Source organism: Balearica regulorum, chromosome 10, assembly GCF_011004875.1.
Source record: "Balearica regulorum gibbericeps isolate bBalReg1 chromosome 10, bBalReg1.pri, whole genome shotgun sequence".
Taxonomy (NCBI): Eukaryota; Metazoa; Chordata; class Aves; order Gruiformes; family Gruidae; genus Balearica; species Balearica regulorum.
This window is the reverse complement of record NC_046193.1, coordinates 13,010,157-13,032,268: the sequence shown is the minus strand read 5'-3', so window position 1 is coordinate 13,032,268 and position 22,112 is coordinate 13,010,157. Positions and strand designations below refer to the sequence as shown.

At 40.9% G+C, this 22,112-nt stretch overlaps 2 protein-coding genes across 3 annotated transcripts; one reads left to right on the top strand and one right to left on the bottom strand.

Annotated features, from left to right (window-relative positions):
* Positions 1 to 566: 566 nt before the first annotated feature.
* TMEM43 (transmembrane protein 43) lies at positions 567 to 14,301 on the bottom strand. 2 transcript variants are annotated; one of them, XR_012837030.1, is made up of 13 exons: positions 14,141 to 14,300; positions 13,257 to 13,406; positions 11,771 to 11,905; positions 11,296 to 11,390; positions 9,389 to 9,438; positions 7,504 to 7,573; positions 6,224 to 6,294; positions 5,937 to 6,058; positions 5,243 to 5,317; positions 5,062 to 5,163; positions 3,445 to 3,562; positions 1,925 to 2,503; positions 567 to 1,893 (listed from the first exon to the last, which is right to left on the bottom strand). XR_012837030.1 is itself a non-coding variant. In XM_010309760.2 (12 exons), exons 1-12 carry the CDS (start codon positions 14,150 to 14,152, stop codon positions 2,301 to 2,303), a joined length of 1,203 nt encoding a protein of 400 aa, XP_010308062.1. In that variant the 5' UTR covers positions 14,153 to 14,301; the 3' UTR covers positions 567 to 2,300. The 2 variants fall into 2 exon arrangements, 1 of the variants encoding a protein (XP_010308062.1); XM_010309760.2 differs by having other exon boundaries at positions 567 to 2,503; positions 14,141 to 14,301.
* A 156-nt stretch (positions 14,302 to 14,457) lies between these two features.
* CHCHD4 (coiled-coil-helix-coiled-coil-helix domain containing 4) lies at positions 14,458 to 21,773 on the top strand. Its single transcript, XM_075762143.1, has 3 exons — positions 14,458 to 14,666; positions 16,721 to 16,819; positions 20,610 to 21,773. Exons 1-3 carry the CDS (start codon positions 14,645 to 14,647, stop codon positions 20,903 to 20,905), a joined length of 417 nt encoding a protein of 138 aa, XP_075618258.1. The 5' UTR covers positions 14,458 to 14,644; the 3' UTR covers positions 20,906 to 21,773.
* The last annotated feature ends 339 nt before the right edge of the window (positions 21,774 to 22,112 follow it).

The window sequence follows — 22,112 nt, the reverse complement described above, 5'->3', positions numbered from 1 at the left end:
AGTTCCAACGCCCCTGCTGCGGGCAGGGACACCCTCCACTAGACCATGTTGCCCAAAGCCTCATCCAACCTGGTCTTAAACACTTCCAGGGATGGGGCCTCCACAGCCTCTCTGGGCAACCTGTTCCAGTGCCTCACCACTCTAAAGAATTTCTTTCTAACATCTAATCTAAATCAACCCTTCTTCAGCTTAAACCCATTAGGCCTTGTCCTGTCACTTCACTCCCTGATAAATAGCTCGAACCATCATATTTTTAAAATAATCTTACGGAGGCAAGGAAGTTGTTACTAAAGTAGTCAGCAATGGGGAGTAAAGCCAGGCTAGGCTGGAATCAGGCATTCATCACATGGAGTGTATAGACCAGAGAGCAGCTGTGCTGTTACTAGGAGCTTGCTTCCCAAAATGGGGAAATACTTGCAGGCTAAACAAGACCCCACTGCACATTTCTCTCAACCAACAACAGAAAACTAGTTCATGTGGAACTAATCCTCCATGTACCCAGACACTTCCTGGACATGAAACATGCAATACTGAAACATAATAAAAAAGCAGCCTACAGACCAACCTTTTGAAAATTGTCTTTTATTAAATGTACAAAAGCTCAGCAGTTCTGTAGAAAATTGTATCTTCATCTCCAATATGGTAATGATTGGTTAGTTCCTGCATCGCTGGTAAAACAGCAGTCCAACACCTGTTCTACCCAGTGGAGTGCAATTCTTGATGGAGCAAAAACTGGTGTTAGCTAGCAGCAGAAATACTGCGCAGCATGGCTAACGCCTGCCAGCTGCATGTGTGACACTACTTGCGCTTCCTACAACCTTTCATTCACTGCTACGGCTTTAACCAGAGGGACCGAGCCAGGAGACTGAATTGACAACATTAAAATTCCAGAAGAATGAAAAGATTTAGGACTAATAAAGTAATTGCTATTTCTCAAACAATTTATAACTCAGAACCCTATTTCAGTACCATTTGTAGCAAACATTTGCTTCTATGTACGTTCAAGTTAAGTTCCTTCAGTACGGGGAACGCATTTCTCCTAATGGTTGTAACTGCATTTCATAAATGAAGACATTATTTTTGTACTTAATTGTGTATACTTACAGGAAAAAAACCCACTGTAGTGTCAGGGGGGCACATCTGGAAGCCAGAGTAGCTAGGTGGAGAGAGACTTAAAAACAGTACCAGATAGTCTGTAATCTCAAGTACCGGTTACAGCAGAAATATGCAAACATGAGCCATCACAACACTACAAGGCGGCATTCCTCTAACATGATATAAAGCTCAAAATTTAGGCTACTAAAGTCTATTAAATCTAATCAGGCAAAAATGTTTTCATTATTTAATTTCATGGAGTATGTTCATTGTCCTTACTATGTGAAATTCAAGAAAGTATACACAGCAAAACAACCCCAAATATTTTCAAGAATATACATTCAATTGTAAAAGTTGATTTTGTTTCAAGGCAGCAGGTTTTATTTTTAAAGGTTCGTGACCTCTGAGTCTCCCCTTAAATAAGTGCAATTCAAAGTTAAATTTTTGAAATAGTTATGCAATGGTATAGTCCATGCTACCATTTTGGATGCTTAACCAAGAACAACTTCAGAGACTCTAAAAAGTTGTGGGAAATCAACACTTTCTGACAAACCCGCCCTACCTCAGAGCACTGCTAACCTGGCCACTCATTATTTCAAGTAACTTTGAAAATCCTCAGTCCAAAAGCATACATTTTACATGAGTATTGTGTGAAATTTGACTAAGTTGTGTTTTTCCTTGGAACACATACACTTTGAAATGCATCAGCCAAAGAAGTGTACATGACTGTGCATATAAGAAAAGGCAGCAGAGGGAGGGTTTGTCAGAGACAGGTACACACGTATTTCCTACGGATATCTAATCATGGACCACGTGATATAGATGGCACTTTCTCCGCAATACGCATGGCACTTTCTCCGCAATACGCAAGGTGCCCCACCTGTCAGTGAGGACTTGCCACTTCTCAGATCGGGGCAATTAGTAAGTGGTAAGAGGAACAAATCTGCCTGTTCACTGACTTAGAATCAATACAGACACTCCAAAATTTCCCCAAAGTCAATGGCATTGACTTCCTACCAACAACAACCTATACTCATATTTTTCGTGGATAACATGTCTCAACAGCCACATTTGAGCCCCTTCCCCAATGCCTGGTGCACACTGCTGAACTGTGATATGCTGTAAGCACGCTGCAGTAACTGGGACAGAAATGCACTTGAGAAATTTCTACCCAGGATTCAGCACAAAACCCAACCACCTCCTTCTCACTGCTGCTTCTTTGGGGGAACACGAGATTTCGCAACCACAATTGGAACTACAGAAAGCAACCCAATCAGCAAAGCCCAGAGAGGGCGGTAGAAGAGCCAGCCAACGGAGATGGTCAGGAGTGACAGTGAACTGGCTACGCAGAAGGCAAATGCTTTTAATCCAATGTTAACCAGATCTCTCACAACAGGAAACCAGTCCACTGCAGAAAGAATTAAACAAGGGATAAAGCAGTTGAGAAGATGATAGTTTAAAAAGAAGTCTTATGCATGCCTAGGATTTGCACACTAACTATTACAATCAAAAGACAGACTCAAATTATTTATCAAGAGCACTGGAAAGGCATTCCAGCAGAGTATCCTCATGGCATTCAATAATTAAGCTACAGCTAAACATCTGCGACAACGGTATCCTCATCTCTTCAGACAGGAAGTAATCCAAATTTAAGTCTGAAGTCTCATCCAAGGATTGAGAGGCAGAGTAGACTGATAGCCTTGCAGCTATGGAACCAGTCTAGGGCAACTGATACAATATGCTAGCACAAAAAATAATTTCTGGCAACAATAAATCTCGCAGTAGCACGCATATGAGTAAGTAAATATGAAAAAAAAAGAAAAAAAAAAGAGTGCACACCGCCACATAACAAATGATAGTTTTGATGTTTTAAGTTTATACAAGTTGGAGGCACCGTCCTGCTTTTCTCTAAGTTTTTATTCCAACATTTTCCTATGCTAAAAGGATAAACTAAAACCTTTTTTTCTGTGTGTTCACAGTAGCGTAGATTAACCAGACACAAAGACATTACTATAAAACTATACAACTTGTATATGGGTATAGAAAGTAATTGGATTGCAGCACCTTGAGTGAGACTTGAAAGAACCAGCTCAACGTGTGCTTTGGCTTCTGCTTTTGGTAAACCCTGGGCTGGGATCTTCTGAGACTGGCACTAGATGTTTGCGTATTTTTTTTTAATGTTCACAAAGCAACCATCTGGTTCTGGGATCCCATTTACCTGCAATTGCCTACAGTGACTTTCAGATCAAATCCAATCTGATTCCTCCTGACCTCCAAATTAATTAATTGCACGTCAGCAAGATTAGGATCCTGTTTCTAAATAATTTTACCTTTCTGTAAAAAACTTACCCAAAGTGTAAAAAATTCGGGTCATTAGGCTGATGCCTACAAACATTGCCAGCCAGCCTGCTGCACGGAGGGCCCAGGTCTTCATGGTGTTACTCTCATGCTCTTTCTGAAACACTTCCTGAAAGCAAACACCGTTATATGCAGCCTGTTTCTCAATTTCTTTTGAGATCCTCTTGATTCCAGTGTATTATGAGCAAATCAGAGCTGACAGCAGTTTAGGAGTACAAATTCTCTTGTAGAAGTTATACTGCAGTTTATTCTGTAGCATCTTTTTGCACAGTACTGCGGCACGCTACAATAGATTTCGAAGTGCAGCACAAGGAAAACCAGCATTTTTCTAAATTAAGACAGCTGAACAAGCACTGTTTGACACACTATAACCACAGGCAGAAAGTGCAGGGGTTTTGCTGCAAATGGATACATTCAACATTACTGTGGAAAATAAGATGCTAGTAAGAAAATGTAATAAGGAAGAATGATCTGACTTCGCTATGGTTGGAGGAAGAGAGAAAAGGCAACAATATCCACTGATGGTTGAAGGAAAGGTATATGAAAGAAAGCAAGCTGTATGCAGGGAAGAAAACATAAAAGGTACGTGTATATTGCATCAGGCAAAGCAAAGCATTTATTTGCAAGAATTCTGAGTAAGATTTTTTTTCAAAATGGGTTGTGTGCCCCTCTGGCTCTATAAAACATACACATGAAGATCACTGAGACATAATAAAGCACTTAATGGGAAAAGACGTGTATGACTGATTGACTACTTGTACATACAAGTACTCTACGAATTATTCATTTGTAGTGAATTAATTTCCAATAAACTAAAATTTCGTCTAATGAAGATTCAGAGCTCACAAGAGAGAGCTGATTCTACTGCTACTCTCTTTCAACTCAAAACAAAAGCCTTTTTAACTTCTTTTGGGAGCTCCTGTAAATTCTTGACATCTGGGATTTTTGCAGCAGGGCATGAAACAATCATTAATGGAAAGAAATCTACTAAAAGGAGTAAATGAATCACCAAATTGCTGGAGCATGCAGGATTTATTGGAGCATAATGCTCTGCCTGAAGGTTCTTTCTCAGCCAGAATAGCAATAAACATTTCAAACAAGCCTAAACGCCTGTTATTAGAAGCTGCAGAGAGGATAGCTCCTATGGTTTGCTTAATTAAAGCCTGATTTTTACTATTTTTACATATGACCTTTTCAAAAGCATGTGCTTGCATGTGTAAGTGGGAAACTACAAAAGAGCAAATAAAAGCAAAATGAGAAGGCACAGAAACAGCCTTTAAAGCAAAGGATGTTCAGCAGCAACACAAGGGGATTTTAAAAAAAATAAATACATAGCTACTTTAGCCACTGTTCCTTTTTAAAATAAAAAAATCATCAGGAATAACTGCAGCCAAATTATGTACTGCTAGTGGGCGAAGCACAGCATTTTGCTGCAACACAAAGAACGTGCAGAAATCTAGAGGGGAAACATGCATTGTCCTAGAAAAAGGAGAGAGAAAAGCCAATGTTTACATAGAGGTCTGAAGGAGAACGAGAGCTTACTCCCCTGCTGCTTCTGCACTACCATCTCCAATTTTATCCCTTTGCTAGTCCAGCATGGTATCTCACCTCCACAGAGAGGTCCCCAGGGTACAAAATCTGCAGGACATCTCCAGACTTGGTATGATATGCAACCAGTTGATTGCCTCGCTGGCGAGCAATCACAGTCACCTTGGAAGAAAGGGAAAAATATTTACTGGATACTGAGTTGGGAACAGTTTGCAAAATACAGAAACAGCTGAAGACTCACCTTATCAGCAGAGCCCAAATGGGGGTCATCTCCGCTCAGACCTGCATAGAAGAATGAGACACGAAGGTCTCCTACCTACAAACAAGAGAATATTGGAAGTCAAGAAAGATTTCCTTACAAAGGAGAATCACAGGAAAGACAACTCTGCATGGGAACATCCTTCATGTATCAACACTTTTTCTGAACATTTATGTCAAGCCAGAGGATACCCAGAATGATTTCCAAGCTGTACTTTTTTTCAGGCCTAGTTGATAGTCGAAACAGGATAGCTCAAATGCTGTTTTGCAATACCCCCCTCTGATTTAGCTGCAGGAGCACATTAACACCAATGAGATCCTATGTTCATCCCTTGTCATTTCATCTTTTGGCAGAGGAGGGCAGGCAGCACAAGCTGACAACAAGCTATTTCATTGTACTCTGTTCAGGACAAGGCAGAGGTAGAACACACCTCCCAGCACCATCCCATGTCTTTCCATATAAAAGCATGGCAGACTCAAGAAAACAGAAGACAAAGAAGCAGGATCAGAAGCTTCCTGCAAGAGAAGCACTCATGCTGAAGGACTGTACTAAGGGTGTCATCCTATGCGATGGCCTGCACTCCAATATCTACATATTTAAATAGAAATGGGACATGCCCCGACTTTCTTTTTCACATAATAGTAATTGCTGCTTTGGTTTATCTTTCTCATCTTACTTCTGGACGCCTGGGGTTCTCACTGTGGTAAAAGTAATCTCCTCCTCGGGTAACATCAGCATGTGGATCCTCAAGGTTTGACAAGCTCAACTGCTTGAAGTCATCTATTTTATCCACAAGACCTAAGCAGAATAAAGAAACAAGCTCAGGTCCAGTGTCTAACTTGGAACAGCCAATTTGCTGGCTGGCTTCCTGATCATCACTTGAAATTACTGCCATTGTGGAAAGAACCAAAGTCCACTGCTGATGCAACAGCAGACACAAAGCCAGGACAAAGCAATCCTTACCCTTGGAAAGAACAAAGCTGCCAACCTGGACGTTAGGAGACACAGCAGTGAAAGACTCCACAGCCATGGCACTGAGGAACAGAGAGAGTCTCTGATTAGTCACAGAATTATGATCAAACTCTTGATTTGCAGTATGTAGTATACCGCACATAAAAGGTACTATGTCAAACATCAGGAGAAACTCAAACAGCTAAATGGCTGTCATGATGTGAAAACAAATCCATCAAGAAACTGTGTCCAGACTTTATAGTGTTGGAGCCATTAAAATAAATTAAGACAAGATATGACTGTCTCATCCCCTGGCCTGAACTTCCATTCACACTATAGGATTTCACTAGTTTTTTTCTGTACTGAACCTACAATGGGCTGAAATGGGATTTCTTACTCTCAATTGGAGATTTGTGTTTACTGGAGAATGCCTGGAGAATTTTCATTAACAAAAAGGTATGCATGGGGAAGAGAGACAAAGAAGGTATGTCATCTGTGCATCCCTTTTTCCATTATCTCTCATCTATACAAGTCTGCTAGTTGGGACTTATATAAAAAACACATAGATCTTAATTTTCCCTCCTTAAGTAGTACTTCCAAATAAAGGACAGTGTATTTGGATGAGCCCACAGAACCAAAACAAAGTTCTAGAGATTTTGCAAAGTTCAAAATTTTGTTGAAATCCTGGTCCTACTATCTCTCCAGCTGTATTTTTGACTCACACATGACGGTTTTTGCTAAATGGCATCCTGCATCCTAAGGAACAAAGCAGGTGCTGTGAGAATGACAAGCAAGCTAAAACTTAGCATTAAAAATGGCACATTGTAGTGTAACTAAAATGCTGCAGATGAGAGATATATAAAACAAATTATATATAGATGATTGCCACAAATTAGCCTGTGAGCTCATGCAAGTGGCATGACAAGCTCATGGGACGCTGGTATTCTAACCCTGTACTTGTAATAGAGGAAAGAATTAGTAATAGACTGCACTAACAGACAATAAAAGTCAGAAAGGAACCCATTCAAGTTCTCCTACATGGAGACCACATGGTCCAGAGGTAATATAATAATTGCCTGGCATCCAGCCATTAATAATAGATAGCTTAATTATGGTTCCACCAGGCAGCTTCGAACCGCTCTCTAATCTCTCTGTGCCTTAGTTCTCCCAACTACCAAAAGACCAACAATTTCCATCTACTTCACTGTGTCATGAAGATTAGTCATTTAGCTTTCATGTTTGATGAGACACAGTGACAGAATCTAGAGGGACTGGGCTAGATGGTGAATTACCTGGGGTTTTTGTGTCCAATTTCTCGATCAAAGTTTCTGCTGTTCACAACTTCCGATTTCCATTCGGTATCTAAAGAAAATGATATGAAGATTGAGGAGAAAACAGGAAAAAGTTGCCACAGATTTTAGTTATTGAAGACACCTTTCAATCAACAAATCAATTGTAAGTTACACTTGCAGTAACAGTGTTTACATCAAAAGTATGTATGTGATAGTCTGTACTGATACTTAAATCCATCTTCTTAGCATATTAATGAGGGATGGCAGGATTTAGAAAAAAGGTATTTTAATCAATTTTGCTCAGTGGGAGCTTTGCTGTTGGGTTTGATTCCTGGCTCCTCTTTGGGACTAACCTGGTTTTGTGAGGAAAGGCTGTGAGCTCTGCTGGAACTAACAAATTTCAGTACAATCAACAGCAAAGAAAGTGCAGTAAACAAATGGGGAAGGGAGGGAACAAAAGGGAGTGAGAAACAACAGAGGGAACACCAAAGTCAGAGGAGGAGGTGCTCCACAGCAGAGCAGATATTCACTGTGGCATGGGGAGAGTCCATGGGAAAAGTGTAAGAAGGGAAGAGCGGCAGAGAGAAACCACTACGTACGGATTGTAAAATCTACCATCCTCCCTCACCCCCGCTCGCTGCTTCACTAAAGGGAGTGAGCAGAACCTGTGGCAATAACAACGGGAAGTGGGGCAAGGGGAGAGGAGGCTGGAGAGAAGTTGAGCCTGGGAAAGGGTGACAGCAAAATGTGTTTACCCAACACCCAAAGTGGTAATTAAATATTTATTTTAATTGACAATAAATTAAGTTAACTTTCCCCAAGTCTGTTTTGCCCACAATGGCAAAATTGGTAAGCGATCTCCCTATCTTTATTTCCACCCACAAACTCTCTCATTCCAGTTCTTCCCAATCTCTTCGCCAGTCCCACTGAGGGGGAGAGTATGCAAGCGGCCGTGTGGGTCCTTGGCTGCTGGCCAAAGCTAACCCACCACATCTGGTAATATATAGACTTTTCCTGGATGAATCCATCAATCTTGAGAGAGCAGCTGTTTTTTTTAAATGGCATTTCTTTTTGTTCCCTGCCAATGTAAGGTGGGTTTTTTACAGCTCACAACCACTAGTTTTGCTCCTTTTGCATCTCCATGCTGCAGGGTCCCATGCTTCACTGAGCTGGGCTACTTTTATGATCACACCCAGAAACTGCTGTACACCCACGTTACATATCTATGTGCTTTAATCAGAGATAAACGAAGCACAGAGACCAATCTCCAGACACATGATGACTCAGAGTATTTTTCTGCCACTGGGTAGTTCAGAATAATCCTCTCAGTTCTGCTCCTGCCAAAAAAGCATTTGGCAAAAGCCTCAGTGCACATCAGAAGGTGCAGATGGTTTTTATTACCTGGTATCAACACCTCGACAGACTCACAAAAGGCTGTCTTACAGGCTGGAGCTACGCTGTTCTTCCCTGTCTATTCTCTTTTGCTCAAGCCTGACATATGCCCAATTACTCCACTTCTAAAGAGTAATCTCAGGCATAGGTTCGAACACACTCCCATCTCTGCCCACCTCCTGTCACTGAGGACCTTATGGGTCCTGTCTCTGGAGAATCCTATCCCTGGATGCTGCTCTGAACCTTTAGGAGTGCCAAGACTTTCTGTAGTCAATGATTGCTAATATAACACCTCCTTTCACTTCAGTTACCTCAAGAAAGGGAGGTCCTGCCATTTGTTTAGGAAACAGGATTTTTGCTTATTTCTTCACATTCCTTTCCTTTCTTTCCCAAGAAGAAAATACAGGATTTACAACAAATATCAAAATACAAACAGATAAAAGTCCAAAGTTAAATGCATAAAAGAAAAGGGACTTTCTGTTGACCAACTTACTATATGAATACTTTGTCTCTTTCTTAATCTCACCATTCTCTTCATATTCCCTGCAGAGAAAAGGAGTAGGATGAGAACCAAAACAGTGCACACACACCCCTGCCCAGGGCAGAATACACTTTACAAAATAAAATGCACAGACAACTCACTGGCAACACAAACTTATCTTTACAAGTAAACCAACTCTTCTCTGAACTACCTACTCTGAAGACATAGATTCTCTGTACAAGGAGAAAACTACAGACAAATGCTAAACAGCCACAACCTTTTTATTCCCATGTTGCCAACAAGAAGGTGTTGAGTAGATCTATGTGGAACAATCAGTATTAAAGACAGTGAGACAAGCTGACCTAAATCAACAAGTGTTTTACAGATGCTGCACCATAACCGTCTATTTTTCACACCTTCACAACCTCTTACACATTTTTTTTTTGTATGACACAAAAGACATTTGGAACGTGAGTTCTGTGGAGTCAGACCTACATAATAGCAAATAACTTTTATACTATTGCCAGTGGAATTATTATTATTAACAGAAACATTTTTCCCTTCTGCTTGCAACTATTAGCAGAGTAGCTAACATCTCATTACAGTTTTGTAAATCCCCTTGAAAAGGTACCTAGACTGCAATATTGCCTGTTATAAATTAATCAGAGGGTCTCTCAAGCAACTGAAGTTTTCAGTTTATTTTCACAGCTAGAAATTAATGTTGGCTTTTGATTATTACAGATAAGGGGTAGCAAAGTTCTCTAAAAATCAAGAAATCATGTCTTGCTTTAATTAAGTACTTCGATTTGCACATGTATGAAGTATCAAAGAAATTAAGAAGTCTCAACTGTCCACAAGTCTGAGAAATTAAATCGGATACAATAGGGGTTTTTAATTGCTTTGAAATATTCTAGTGTATCTTAGGCTGTAGGTATCAACCAGGCAGTTTTTGGGTCAATGGGTTCATCAGAGTTTATTCTGGAATCCATAACTGAAATTGTTGGGTTCACTTACTTTTCTAACAGAAGTTAAAACCCCTCTGGGATATTTAAAAAACCCCACAACAACCAACCAACCAAAAAAACCCAACAAGTAAGTAATTGTCATTATGGAAGAAAGGAAGAAAGCCAAGGGAAAATATGATGAAGTTTCTGGATTCAGCAAAAATATTTTTGTATTTCCTTTTTGAGGACAGGAAAAAAAATTGGCTTGAGGGTCCATGATCAAGTTTTAGAGAATGGCAGCAGGAAAGGCCTAGCAGATGCAGAGAAAAAGAGGATTATAAAGTTTTATTTGAAAAAATTCAGGATCAAGTATTTTGGGACTATGGTTTTGATTCTGCTAATCGACTAGCAGGCAGGGAGTATTGTGGGGGTGGAGTTACTGAAATCCTGATGGGCAGAAAGTACATGAATAAATAAAAGAAGCTTTAGGAACATTAGAAAGGATAGAAATCAATTGAGTCTTTGGGAAAAACACAAGTGTTTTGTTTTTTTCATGAATTGGTAAAGATCTTTGAATTCTGTTGACAACACATATGACAGAAAACAGGCTCTGAGGTGGCCCAGCATCAAACAAAAATAATGAAAAAAAAAACCCTACAGCTTCAGCATGGAGATCAAGAAACCCCATATGAACTTATACAAAATCAGGAAGTGAAAACATTTGATAAAAGGCCTCGGATGTTACCCAAATTTTATCAGATGCAAATTCTGCAGCATTGACCATCTACAAGACCTGACATCTCCAAGGAAATTAAAGTGACTCTCTAAAAAAAACCCAAGAGCTCTAGAGTTCTCCTGCTGTAAAGACTTGTTGGGTTTTTTCCTTTGGGGGTGGGGAGAAAGAAAAAAGAATGTGATGGGATCCTGTTAATACAACAGCTTTATAAACAACTTTTAAAGATTTCTTTCACTTACGTGGAATCTTCATATTCTACCCATTGGTACATTTCCACGTTACGCTTAAGTTTGACAGCCTGGATGGAGAGCCCATAGCTGGGATCAAACAAAGGCTATTTAAAAATGAAAGAAAATACAAGTCAGTATAAATGCTGTACCTCACAAACTCGAAACACTGTACTGTTATTATCAAACTCATTTACATACCTCAGTGTACATAGTTAGTACTATGTTACATACAGTTGAATATAGAATAAATGTTATGAAAGACAAAAAGGAACATCACTTTATATGACTGATAAATCTGACCCAAAGAATCATCATCAAAAATTATTGCCATAGTGAAGAAGAACACCAGAAATGCTGACTAATGATATGCACGCTTAAGTGTTTAAACCAGGGAGAGATTCTATTTTGCTGAAAGCTACTATGACGTGTTACCTTCTGCAATGCAGGCTGACCACGGAAAATGTCAAGATACTACTTTATTTACCTTAGATGTACTCAGAGCGCCAGCTAAGTGCACCAATCTCCCTTCGTTCTGCTGAGACACACTGTGGATGCTATCAAGAGGGATCACAAGAGAAAGTCCCTCATCAAGAGATCTGGCTGTCCTTAAAGCTCTTCCCTGCAATCAAGAAAACCAAAATCAAGTTGTTGAGAATCAATGGTGCAGTTGTATTTTGTGAAAAAGGTTAGCAGACAAGTGATCTGAAGATCACAAAGAATGATGTATACTCAGCCTCAAGGCATATTTTCAATACACATTTGTACTTCTCCACTTTCTCTGTGTCTGGCACAGTTTGGGGCAGTACTTCTTACCCATGCAGCAGGACCATTAACATTGACTAAACTCCTCAAACACACACAGATTATTCCTACAAGGGTCCAAAGTCATTGCTCTTCACCTCTAATGTTGTTCACAGTTCACAAATAACTGCAAAAATTATGCCAATTATGGTCCTTTTTCCACAGGCCCATACGACTACTTGGCAGAAGTTTTCCTTATCTTACTGTCATCTTACGGTGTGCTTTTTCCTGCAAAGTCACTGAAATTTGGAGTAGTTCTCTTTCCTCTTGTAGAGGTATAAAAGGAAGTCTTAGGTGAAAATTCACAGAATTCTGCTCCCCACTCCCAAACTGCCAAGAACACGTATATTTGCAACGGTAGGATGTTAGGATTCCCTGCTTACTTTAATTATTTTTTCAGTATAAAAGCAAGACATAAAATAACAGAGTAATACCCTCAATTTTGCAACATGGACTATGAATTCCTTTAACGTAATTATAACAACACTAGAAGTGAGGACCTCATGTTATCCCCAGAAAAGAGATAAGACTGTGTATTTGGTTTGCATGGCAAGATTTTGGTAGTGGGGGGGGGGGGGGGGGGGGGGCTACAGGGGTGGCTTCTGCGAGAAGTTGCTAGAATCTTCCCCTAGGTCTGACAGAGCCAACACCAGCTGGCTCCAAGACGGACCTGCCGCTGGCCAAGGCCAAGGCAATCAGTGACAGTGGTAGCGCCTCTGTGATAACATATTTAAGCAGGAAAAAAACAACTTAGCACTAGCTTTTGCAGTGAGAGAGAGGAGTGAGAAGATGTGAGAAACTTTGCGGACACCGAGGTCTATGCAGAAGGAGGGGGAGCATGGCTGGCTCATGCAACCCTCTTTCAATAACACTACAGCTTGTTTCTGCACCAGTTCACAGGTTTTGGATCTTATCTCTCATCACACACTGCTATCATCTCTACCGCACTCAGTTCTACAGAAAGACTATCTGCGGCCCAGTGATTTTACTCTTCTGTTATATCCCAAAGGATAAGCATCAGACTCTCCAGACATAATGTTCTCTTCTCATGGATGAATAAAGCTTTAACATGATCATTTTAGTAAGCTTGCAAATGCAAAACTAGTTAAATGTCACCTCAGCTGTGATGTTTTAAAGCTGTGTATAAACTCTGATGGTATTTCACTTACTTCATTGGTAAAAAGAAGGTAGAAAGACAGAAGAAATGTCACAAGTCCCATCAACATGCCTCCAGAAGTCTCGCTGAGCCTTTCCAGGAACCCTGGTTTGGACTCACTTGTGATTTTAACATGTTCTTTTCTGCTGCCTGTGTCAGAGAACTGTTGGAGATAAACAAAATTGCAATACTGGCGTAACAGGGGAAGGCGTTCTGTTTCAAAATAAGTCTTTCAGCTTTGTTAATACTGCTGCTCTACAGAGTAGCACTTCTTGCCTTGGACCAAAACTTTCCCACACTTATTAAAATGCCTTATCACACTTTAAATATCAGAAACACAGTCAATAAATAAAACTCAAGACTAATGGAAAGAACAATTGTCATTATAACAGTTCAACATGTTCCTTCAAGCTTTCTTCAGTCTGTCTCTATGTTCCCTATTTGGTGTCCACACCCTGCATTCGGGCCATGACAAATTGAGTAATACTCCTGAATTCCAGACCAACTAAAACACATCTATAAATAACGTTACATTTTACCTCACGAGTGGTAAGTGCCAGCATACTTAAAAATAATTGCATCTAGAGCAACAAAAAGAGATAGCTTAAAACAAAATTGCTATTTCTGTCCTAGCCAGTGCCACATGAAAGCCTAGGGGTTTATCTATATGTACGCTGGCTTTGGGGAATAACCAAGAAGTAACTTCAGATTAGCACACGTAGCCAAGAGAGGAGGGGAGGCTTTTGCTCATCTCGGGATGCCAGGCGGGATGTGACAGCGGCCCCTCCGCTGCAGGAGGCGCCACACAGGGCACCTCACCTCAGACAGGCCACCCCGGAGAGGCGGCCACCCCACGCAGCGCGAAGTAACGGCAGGACCGGTACGAGCAGCACTTACATTCCTCGACATCTTGAGCCTCTTGCACTCGCCGGGCACCAATCCGAAGAGGCCGCAAGCACCGCCGCAAGGGCCGCGCACCAACAGCCGCACGCAGCCGCGCCCTCCTCCCCCTCAGAGCTCACCCGGCCCTCCCGCCTCCGGGCCGCCCCCCGCCCGGGGCGCCGCCGCAATGCATGCCGGGACACGTAGTTCCCGCCTATGAAATGACTCCCTCCCCGCCGGGCGCGGGGCAGGTTGGGAGATGTAGTCCAGCGCCGAGGCCGAGCCTGACGGAGCCGGCTGCTCCCTCTCTCGGTCTGTGGTCGCCAGGAGGTGCGTCAGCGGCTGCCGGCGGGCAGGGAAGGCGCTTCCGGAGGCGGGAGGTCATAGCGTGGAGCAGCGAACCGCTGCCCGTTGCTGCGGCGGTGGTAGAGGGGGAGCGGAGGGAGTGCCGGGGCGGCGGGGCGCCGGCGGGGTCAGTCTGCGCGCACGCTGCAGGGGAAAACACAGGACGGCTCCGCCATGTCCTACTGCCGGCAAGAAGGTGCGCACGGGTGTCATCCCAATGTCACGCCGCCGAGGCAGGCCGGGCGGGCTCGCCTTGAGGCGGCCGGGGGGTGGCTGCCCGCTCACCTCAGCCCGTGAAGGGAAGCCTGAGGAGAGAAGAGGCGCGAAAGCCGCCCGTGGGCCGTGTGTGGCGGCGGGGGCAGGGCTGCTTCGCTTCGCTTCCCTCTTCCGACCTTTCTCCTCACGGTAGGCGGGAAGCCGCGGCGGGGCGGTTGGCCATGAGGCGGGAGAGGGCGCTGAGAGCCTCCGCCGCCCTACGGGCCGGCCTGCGTTGCGGGGGCCTCTGCGGGCTGGCGAGTGCCCACACCCGGCTGGCTCCGGCGGCGCCCCGGGGCGAGGCGCTGTGCGGGACGCGCTTCCCGGCGGCAGGTAGCGGTAGGAAGGTGCCGCCATGCAGCTGGTTGTTGAAACATCTCCGCGAAATGGCCAGAGCTGGGCGTGTGTGCGCCTCGGGGCTGTTATTTTAGCTCGCCAGGCTTTGCTGTGGAGTGGCTGAGGCGTGTGGGCACGCTCCCTGTCGCGGCGCGGAATGGCATCGTCCCGTAGGGGTGAGATTCCTATCAGCTTAGCTAAAGTGGCCAGAGGTGGGATCTTTTTAAGGAAAACACGGGAGATGGACAGGTGGGTAGAGTGCGAGCTTTATGTTTCTGTATCTGTACAAGGTATTATGTTGTACGGATTGCAGTATTTGTGAGGCTTGGCCACTTCATATTCTGGGGCATATATTCTTCCCTTCCCCCTTTAAGTAATGGGCAGTGACTAAATGTAAAGTTTCAAACTGGAAAAAAGCACCGTTCTGTAGTTCTAAATGCCATTTTGAAATTATAAACTTTGGCACACTGAATGCAGATTATAAACTCTGGTGAGGTAGTAATAACCTATGGACCTCTTTGCTTTATGTCGTTAATTTATTTTAACATCTTGGATCTCTGCAAGATCTGTAAGTTGTCTTATGGCATCCTACCAAATTACAGTGACGGGGTTAGAGTTCATGTATTTCTAGTTTGTTTTATATAGGAAATGACTGGGCATTCTACATCATAAAGTTTGCTGGAGTACAGTGCCAAGTTGACAGAAAACTGTTTCCCCCTTAAAAAGGGTTTGGTTTTATCTGTTTCTCAGGTATGGTTAAATGCATGTTGGTTATTGAGCAAAGTAAAGGGAGTTGCTAAACATCTGCTAGGTGAGGTCATATTGAGGGGCAAGAAGTTACTAATTTCTAATGTGCTGAGCCACTGTGGTGGCCTTTATGAATTTGGAGAATGAAAGGAAGTTTTTTGGGGGAACTTAACTTTTATTTTTCCACTCAATGGATACTCAGTTGTGTGTTCAGAGGAGTTTCAGCTAGCTGTTCTTTTCTGTTTGTGCCTGCTTTAGTGTTTCTTATTTTACAGAGTTGTTAGAAAACTCTACTCAGGTTTCCAGCCAAGCCTCCCTCTACAGAACCTTTTTGTTAAATCAAGAGTAGGAAGTATGCTATGTTGTTTTTCTATCCTTGGTAACGTTTGTAGCACCTTTTTAATACAGTTGGTTCTACACTGTTAAGATGCTCTTCATTATTTAATTCAGATAATTACTGTAAAATATTACACCAGTCTTTAATGGAGACTACTGTTATTAATAAGTATCCTATTGAACTCTTTCCTGTAATTTAATATAGTTTTTCTTTCATACTTCCTTTTTTTTTTTTGTGTCTAACACCTTCATCTGGGTTAGTCCTGGTAACGGAGTAGTTTGAGCCAGTTTTAAAACAGCTTTTTAACTTCACGGTTCAGTGATTTGCAGCCATTACAGTATGTTGCTGTGAAAATTGTAACTTTAGAAGAATAGAATTTCAGTTGTATATGTGTTCCTTGAACTAACAACTGTTCTAATTGAGGGTGATTGATAAGTACAACAGAATTAATTCATTATTAACATTAATGCATCATGTTGAATATCTCATTACCGTGTGGTGTTCAGCAGCTTTGTAAATGACTCCTTCTGATTCAACTTTCTCTGAAATTTTGCTTATTGTCTCCTATATGGTAGGAAAAGACAGAATTATATTTGCGACCAAGGAGGACCATGAGACACCAAGCAGTGCTGAGTTGGTTGCAGATGACCCAGATGACCCTTATGAAGAACAAGGTCAGTAGTAGGCAGAAGTAAGGAGTTCATCACATATATCACATTCTATCAATCTTAAAAACACAAGAATGAAAAAAAACAAACATTGTATGAAGTAGGAGAAATTATTCATTTGTTTTTAAAGACTGAGGGTAGCTGGTTGTTCAGTAGATAAACAGAACATCACAAATGACATGTTTTCCTTATAGTGGTGGCTTTTCTGTGCTTTTAATGATCTTTCAAAGTGGCCTGTTCAAACACATCACTTGGTGATTTATAGCTTTAGTTAATAGCCAGATATCCAGAAAAAACTTTTCCTTCCTTTCTTTTATTAACAAAGTTAGAGCTTAACTACTGAAAATTATGGCTGTTTCTTTACTGTTTTAAATGATGAAGTGTAATTTTTAGAGAAGCTGAAGTGCGTTACATACCACTGTCATTGATGTGAGTTGCTCACCTGCCTGTGTGCAGCTGAAATTGCCTAATTTGTCAATCTCTGAATATTTGATTTAATATAAATTCTATCTCGCTAATCCTGTACTATCCTAGTAGCACTCTAATAAATAACTAGTAGTAATATCTTCCAAGGGGGAGAGAATAGGGAAAGTGAAAGTGAGAAAACTCGTGGGTTGAGACAAAGTTTAATACGTAAAGCAAAAGCTGCACATGCAAGCAAAGCAAAACAAGGAATTCATTCACCACTTCCCATCAGCAGGCAGGTGTTCAGCCATCTCCAGGAAAGCAGGGCTCCATCACTCATAATGGTTACTGGGAACACAAATGCCATCACTCTGAACATGCGCACCCTTTCGTCCTTCCCCTGACTTTATATGCTGAGCATAACATCATATGGTATGGAATATCCCTTTGGTCAGTTGTCCTGGTGGTGTCCCTTCCCAACTCCTTGTGCACCCCCAGCCCACTCACTGGTGGAGGGTGTTAGAGGCAGAAAAGGCCTTGACTCTGTGTGAGCACTGCTCAGCAGTAACGAAAACATCCCTGTGTTATCAACACTGTTTTTAGCATAAATCCAAAACAGACCCCCGTATTAGCTACTATAAAAAAATTAACTCTATCCCAGCCAAAACCAGCACACAGGTAAGTTCAAATTACTCAGTTTTCAACTGTAACCATCTTGCCTTGGAAAGATGTAATTTAAAGTTTTCAGTGAAGATTACAGTTCTTGTATGAAATAGATCTAACCTACAAATGGAGATTTTGAGAGCAGAATATTTCTGAGATCAAGACTTGTAATATTCTGATTGCACAGAGCATATTTTAGGTTGTTTCTAATGGGTAGATGAAATAATCTTCCTATCATAATGATTAAATACATTTTACCCTAGGCTAATAAATTATCATGAACATCTGTGAATTTGGGTTTGCCTTTATGCTTACAGGCCTTTTAACCTCTTCACTTTGTGTGAAGTCATCTCATTGCTTTCAACTCAGCTGAGATTGAAGTAAATGCTTCACCCTTTTTGAAATTTTGTTAGAAAATAAAAGTTATGCAAGTGGCTCTGTGACCTTTAGAGGGCAGTATTTAAGCACTGTTTAGCAGCTGGAGCACGCAGGGTCACTTTGTTAGCTGATATGGTATGTAGTGTAATTTGAACTATATCTTCCTATGTTGTTGAAATAACTTTTTTCATACATAGATTTGTGTTGAAATGATTTTGCATTTAGTTGCTCTTGGCTTCATTACAATTGGATGTAATCAGTAGATATATCTAAAAGTTTTGCTCATCAGCAGTGATGAGTCCATTCAGTTTTATAATGACTCAGGTGAGAACAATGAGAGAATTTCAATTTCAGAAAGATGTTTAAAAACTGCAATTTAGTATCTATCAGGAATTCTTCTACCTCATACTTTCAGGTAGGTTGTTTTGCTGGCTAAGATCCAATATCCAAACTGCCTATTTGGTGGAAACAATCTATACTTTGGGTTTTGTCATCATCTCCACCGTGGGAGTGGTGCTTCAGCCCCTAAAGATTTCAATAAGAGACTCTTAGAGGCAATAAAATCTACATGGAACATATCTCTGTTACTGCCTTGACCAGGATGGAAGATGGAACAACATGGCAAAATGTTTTGGAATATGTTGAAGTGCAGAAGCTCTGGCTTGTGTGGTTTTGTTGTTTAAAAGGTGATTGGAAACGGCTTTGCTGTGCTTAAAGTAACATGCAGGTTTTTCTAATTTAGCTTCTATGTTGAATAGAAGACTTGGTTTCCAGTGTTCAACTTCTGTGGCATAATTAACTATAATGACTCTTTTCATCTTTTCTGCTATGTATTGCACAGAGCAGTCATATCTGGGAAAGAATAGATTTATTATATAGATGTAGCAAAACCTCTAATTCTTTCTCAAAAGAACTTGATGGATGATCAGATGTACAGGACTGTTTTTGACTGATGTCCCTTTCAATCCTGCTTCCTGTGTGTCTGTCATCTTACTTTGTGAATCATTGGCAGACAAACTTGTTATTGGAATGTTTGTCATAAAACAGGGAAGAAACTTTTCTCAGAACAAAAATGAGACTTCATTACAGCAAATACAAAGATAGGTGTTGACGTAAATGCAGATGAGCCTGCCTTCATCCATGAGGTTAACAGATCCCATGAGCTAAAACAGATTAGCTTGTGTGATGTCAGCAGTCATTGCTAACACAAGCCTTGATCTGCTATGATGTATACGGGGTTGGTTTTTCTTACCCAAGTGCAGGGTCAAGTAGATTATAAGACACTAGATAGTGTGGTTCAGCCTGAATTTAAAAGTAGTTTGAATTCAGTTTTAATTAAAAATAGTAATCCCATCTATTGCAGACTTGCAGTTCAGGGAGAGTGATGGATGAAATCTGCTTCCCTTTTAATTGTGTTCTAAGCTAGCTGATGCACTTACTCATTGAAGTGTGCATTCTGCTGTAGTTACCAGTGAGGAAATGCTTGCCTTATTAATCTGTATTTTTGTTTTGTTTTTTTTTTAAAAGCATGGTTTCTGTGCATATAACATCTGAAACTGATGCTACTTCAGTGATCAAATAGATGAAAATTAATGCTCATGTGATATACAAGAATGTATTGTTTATGTGATAACTCTTACATTGTTAAAACTTGTGTGCTTACAAGGCAGTTCTAGTTCTAAAAGGAACAATTTATTTTAAGAGAATTATTTTTACAAGTAATTTTATTGTGATGGTGTCTTCAGGAATATTTCAAAACTCTTAATATATTGTTTCTTTTTGAAGTATTAGAAAAATGCTTTAAAATGACTGGTTGATGTTAGTGAAGAGGAATATAGGACTTCAAAATCTAGTTTACAAAGCAAGCCATATTTTTTCTACACTGTATGATCACCATCTTTCTGCTTTATGTCATCCTTGGTAATAAGGAATCTGGCACCAGCCATCCATTTCCTTGTCTCGGAAGTTCTGCTTTTCTTCCAGGCAGCTAGAGATGCCATGATGCACTGGACTACATATATGTTCTCAGTACAGTGATTATTACAGATATTTTACAAGACTCTTATTGCTTGCTTGTTCCCCTTATTTTCAGTGGTCTGTAGTCCAGGGAGAAAGACTTAATTCAGGCATGGATATAGAACTAATCTCACTTCTGCTCAGTAAAGGATCATACAGATCAGAGATAGAAACAGACTGGCCAGGAAGTGAAGGGTGTTTAGCACCCTTGAAGCTACAGAACTAATACAGCATTGTTAGTACTTCCGCTTAGACCTGCAACCTAGCAGCTTTCACTGAAGGAAATCAATTTTTGGAAGGGGCGCTTAACTTTTCTTCTCTCTTGTTTGTTCAGGATTGATATTGCCCAATGGAGATATCAATTGGAATTGCCCATGTCTGGGTGGAATGGCTAGTGGTCCCTGTGGGGAACAGTTCAAGTCAGCCTTTTCTTGTTTCCACTATAGCACAGAAGAAATAAAGGGATCAGACTGTGTGGACCAATTCCGTGCCATGCAGGAATGCATGCAAAAATACCCAGATCTTTACCCTCAAGAGGATGAAAATGAAGAAAAAGAGAAGTCAAGCAAAGATTTGGAATCTACTCCTTTAGAGGCTTCTGCTGCCAAAGAGGAGAAGGGTTCTAGCTAATGAAGATGCAAGGAGGCCATTGTCTCCATTTCTCATTTTCAGAGACATGGACTTTTGCAGTACGTCTGTCTTTTGAGTCATCAAGAAATGTTTCATCATTGTTCTATACACTGTATCATAGTAAATAATTTATTGCCGAAGGAGAAATCTCGGTACTACAGCCTTGCAAGTAAATACAGCAAAAAGAATGAGTATGTGTATGTATTGTGTAACCTGCTATCAGACAGAGTTAATACTTTAACAGCTGGTTTTTACCCTCAAGTTTTCCTTGAGTTTTGACTTGAGTAATGTCTTTAAATATGTGTAGATTTCAACTAAAATTCCACTAGCACACCAGGTCTGTCTTCATTTCACTATGTTCTGATCAATAGCTGCTCTTTTTTAATGTATTCTGTTCTATTAATAGAAATTACATTAAATGATTGTTTTTCCTTAAAGACTTTTTTTTTCCCCAGAGTGATACAGGACACTGAAAATGGCCTAAATTTAGAATTTGTAAAATTTTGAATGGTCTTACTAGATTATGGTTGCATTTTACTACCAGCATCAGGTAAGGACTGAAAAATGTTGAAATGTGTATCTCCTTTGATATCGTTTACTTACTGTGATGGCTTTTGCATTTTTAAAAACAGATGTGTTGTATAACCATTGATAAAGATGAATGGAAAGAATGTTGGTCACAGGCTTTATTTTTTGCTCTGAAACCACAGCTTCTGGGATCCTTTAGTTAGTACCTGCTCCTTTGGTGTATAGACAGGCTCTTGTAAAATACTTTGAGAATACAATTAAAATGTTACCTGGCGTAATGATCTCAAAATGGATACTGTGACTTAAGTGCATATTAAAAAGCAAATACTTTTTACCTTCATTGAAAACTCCTGTTTCTGTGTGGTGTGGTTTTTTTGGATTTGAGATACTATTCTGTGCTGTAAGCAGACTTTGAATGAATTTGTGGGTTGTGAAGATCAGTTGCTCTAGCTGATAGATTTTTATTCTTTTCTCATCCCTTTCTCCTCAGCCCCAGGCAGGAAGGCATAAAAAATGTAAAGCGTTTGCAGTAGCTATAATAGACTGTGGTTCATGAACCAGCACTACAGAGGACCTGAACAGCTATTAAAATATTTGAAGATTACTTGGGGGTGCTCATAACTTAGTAGTAATTCACTAGAGTTCAATACCTGTGGATAAGGCAATGCTACATTGTTTT